This window comes from Corvus kubaryi, unplaced genomic scaffold, assembly GCF_017639235.1.
Source record: "Corvus kubaryi isolate FWS band 111438036 unplaced genomic scaffold, C.kubaryi_AGA036_p1.0 36999, whole genome shotgun sequence".
Taxonomy (NCBI): Eukaryota; Metazoa; Chordata; class Aves; order Passeriformes; family Corvidae; genus Corvus; species Corvus kubaryi.
In genome coordinates this window covers 31853-35540 of record NW_024581005.1, presented here as the reverse complement: position 1 = coordinate 35540, position 3688 = coordinate 31853, and the positions used below count along the sequence as shown (strand labels likewise).

General features: G+C 64.0%; 1 protein-coding gene across 2 annotated transcripts in view; it reads right to left on the bottom strand.

The window, feature by feature from the left end:
• Positions 1-552, bottom strand: part of LOC121660918 (protein-arginine deiminase type-1-like) — a 21564-nt gene extending 21012 nt beyond the window's left edge. Inside the window, exon 1 of one of the 2 annotated variants that reach the window (XM_042020512.1) lies at positions 416-552. In XM_042020512.1, coding sequence (XP_041876446.1) covers positions 416-507 — 92 coding nt within the window. In that variant the 5' untranslated portion in view covers positions 508-552. The remainder of the gene's footprint in view (positions 1-415) is intronic. The other variant, XM_042020513.1, reaches the window with a different exon arrangement.
• Positions 553-3688: the final 3136 nt, after the last annotated feature.

The window sequence follows — 3688 nt, the reverse complement described above, 5'->3', positions numbered from 1 at the left end:
CTGTGGGGCATCATCCCCAAAATGAGCTCCCTCTGGGATTTCATCCCAAAAATGAGCTCCCTGCGGCATTTCATCCCCAAAAATGAACTCCTTGTAGGATTTCATCTCCAAAATGCCAAAATGAGCTCCCTGGGGGACATCACCCCCTAAAACAGAGCCTTGGGGTGAGCTTCCAGTGGGACGTCATCCCCTAAAACAGACCTTGGGGTGAGCTTCCAGTGGGACATCATCCCCTAAATTGGGTGAGCTCCCCGTGGGACATCATCCCCTAGAGCACACCCAGCAGGACCGGTCCCTCCAAACCCTCGGATGAACTCCTGACGGGCTCCGGGTCCCTCTCCACCTGCTCCTGCTCGGAACCGAGGGCAAACCCATCCCGTGGGAAGCGCCGGGACGCCCCGGTGCCGAGCCTTACCGGCGCGTGTCCAGGAAGAGCTCGGTGCCCCGCACGCAGACGCCGTGGGTGGCGTGGCTGGTGGACATCTCCAGGACGCGTCGCGGGGCCATGGTGCCGCATGGGAAGGAGGCTCTGCCGGGCTTTGTGGGGAAACCAGCAGGACTGGATTAAAAGGCACGGGAAGGTAACTCCTCCTTCCCGGGATGACGGGGTTCGGCCAGGGGACCCTGGTCTCCACCTCCACCACCCCGCTGGGGAGATGGAGGAGATACGGCAGCCCCCGGGGCACAGGGGTGCGATGGGGGGGTGGCAGCACCTCGGCGGGGGTTTGGGGGTGGTTGCCCTCTTTCTGTTCCTTCCCGGCTCCGTCTCACAGCCCACAGTTGGTGCAGAAGCCTTCCCACTGCCCCGGCAGAGCGGCGTGGCTGTTTGGGGTTATTACAGCGCTGTCATTAAAACCGGGCATTTTCTTGAAAACACCCCGAATGTTCCAGGCGGCCGCTCTCCGCGCGGGTGACTCACGGCCCCGGCTGCAGCAGCAGGGCCATGCCCGAGTAAAGCCGAACAAAAGGAAATGTTTGCTCAGGTCGGTCCTTCCCATCCCAACCATCCCGAGGACGGGAGGGACGGGGCAGGGAGAACTGGTTACGGGGCAGGCAGGGAAGGGGAAAACAACCAGCGGCCAGCAACGAGAGGCTTCCCGAGGAAATTAAAAGCTCTCCGTGGTTCACTCGGACCTCGAGGTCCGGGGGAATTGAGGGGTTTTAGGCCGAGATCCCGCAGGAAAATCCGCTCTGCCGGAAGGTGTCGGTGCCGGAGATGCCCGTCTCTCTCCGGGCTGTCCCGGAGGGTTTGCCTGCCTGCAAGGAAGGGAACCAGGCCAGATCCCCCCGGCTGCAGTGGCAGCGAGTCCCTGCCACGCTGGGGACGGAGGGAGCAGCTCCAGGGTGTCCTGCTGCTCCACGCCTCATCCCCCTGGGAATGGGGTGGGACGTGCGCAGGACAGGGAATGGGAAGGAGAGGCTGGGAAGGGAGAAACCCCTTTGGGGAGCAGCGGGAAAGGCGCAGGCGAGCCGGGAAGAGCTCCGAGGAGCCGGCCCCACCTCTGCACCGAGCTGCCCGTGCTCAGCCGGGGAGCAGCGAATTCCCGGAGGCATCAAACCGCCGGGATGAGCCCAGGAAAGGCTCCGGGAAAGGGCTCCGGGAAGGGGCTCCGGGAAAGGGCTCTGGAAAGGACTCTGTGAAGGGCTCTGGAAAGAGGCTCCAGGAAAGGGCTCCGGGAAGGGCTCCAGGGAAGGGCTCTGGGATAGGGCTCCGGGAAGGGCTCCGGGAAGGGCTCTGGGAAGGGCTCTGGGATAGGGCTCCGGGAAAAGGCTCCAGGAAAGGGCTCTGGAAAGGGCTCTGGGAAGGGCTCCGGGAAAGGGCTCCGGGGAAGGGCTCCGGGAAAGGGCTCCGGGAAGGGCTCTGGGAAGGGCTCTGGGAAGGGCTCTGGGAAGGGCTCTGGGATAGGGCTCCGGGAAAAGGCTCCAGGAAAGGGCTCTGGAAAGGGCTCTGGAAAGGGCTCCAGGAAAGGGCTCTGGAAAGGGCTCCAGGAAGGGCTCCCTCCCCCTTTAACTGCACCAAGCACCCGCAGCTCCGTGTCTCGTACCCAGGAACAGCCTCGGTAACTCGAGGAGCCCGGAGCAGCTGCCAGGATGCTCCAGCGGGGAACTGGTGCTGGTGGCAGTTCCTGGTGGCATTTCCAGGCTCTCCCGGAGCTCCCTCACCGGAGCCTGTGGATCAAGCCCCGTTTTCCACAGCCCAGCACCACCCCCACTCCTGATGGGAACTGCGCTGGCTCTCCAGGCCTCCCTGGGGAGCAGAGCCCTCCATGGATCCCTGAACTGGGAGCTGGGATGGTGCTGTGGCCACGGCAGCATCATCCCCAGCAGAGCCGCAGGCCGGGCTCCCCACTGGAGGCTGCTGGTCGCACTGGTTTGCACTGGGCACGGGGCTGGGGCTGTGTCCCGATCCTGCTCGGCTGGTTTGGGCCGAGTGCCGGACAGGAACACACCTAAGGCCCGGGGGGAGCGGGACTGGGGCGCTCTGTGATCCGCAGGGAGGGGAGCAGATCCCAGCAGGTGGCTGGGATGTGTGTGCTTCCCAAAATCCAGCGGGAGCACATCCCCGAGCACGGGAGGGGACGCGGCCCCAAAACCTTTCGGGGCTGGGTGGGTTTTGCAGCTCGCTCCCAGCCCATCCCGAGCCGCTGCGCTGCTCACTCAGCCCCAAACAAACACCCCAAACACCCCAAACACCCGAGGGTTTGGGTGACACCTGCGCTCCCTCCTCTTCCTCCTCCACCTGCCGTGAGCTCCGACGTGCCCTGCTCCGGGACAGGAGCATCTGGAGTCACCCGGCCCATCCGAAGCCGAGCGCTTCTCCCTAATTACACCTTGTCCTGGGAAAGTGGCACATGATGGACGGGACCCCGCCTGTCCATCACATCCGGGGAGCTTGGGCAGCCTTTTCTGGGGGGCTGGCTTTGGCTTTCCCCAATTCCAGCCTCTTGCTTTCCCCAATCCCAGCCTGTTCCCAAATTCCAGCCTGTTCCCCAATCCCAGCCTCTTTCCTCCCCCAATCCCAGCTCCTTCCAAGCCACCCTTACACAAGACCCGCCCCCCCAGCTCCCCCAGGAGCCCCACTGCCACCCCGCTCCCTCCGGGGCGTTCCTCCTCGCCCATCCTGCAGCACCACTCTGTCAAGGAAAGTCTGATAATCTCCCTAAACCGATAATTACAGCTCGTTCATTAATTACCCTGCACGCGTAATTACAGGCAGGAGCCTTGAGAGCCGTGTCAGCCCAATGACCTGCGGCGGGGCGAGACATCCAAGCAGTTACCGAGTCCCGCTGGGCTCAGCAGGAGCTGCTCTTGAGGCTCTGCAGCATCCCAGGCAGGCAGCAAGGGATTGCACCCCCGTCCCGCGGGGAGTCCGGGGAAAAGGGCACGAGGCCGGTGCGGAGCGTGCAAAATGCGCCAAAGCACCCCAAAAATCCCGCTCCGTCCTTTCCTCTGCGTCTGCCCGCAGGGAGACTCCAGACCTGCTCCTCCCAGAGCACAGCATCCCAGAAAAGCGCTTTTCCCTGCGGCTGGAGCCGGGCACGGCCCCCGCGCTCGCCCTGCCCACGCTCTGCCCCACAGGAAACGCGCTGCCCCATAGATCTCCCCATAGATCTCCCCATAAAGCCCCGGCCCTGCCCCATAGATCTCCCCATAGATCTCCCCATAAAGCCCCGGCCCTGCCCCACAG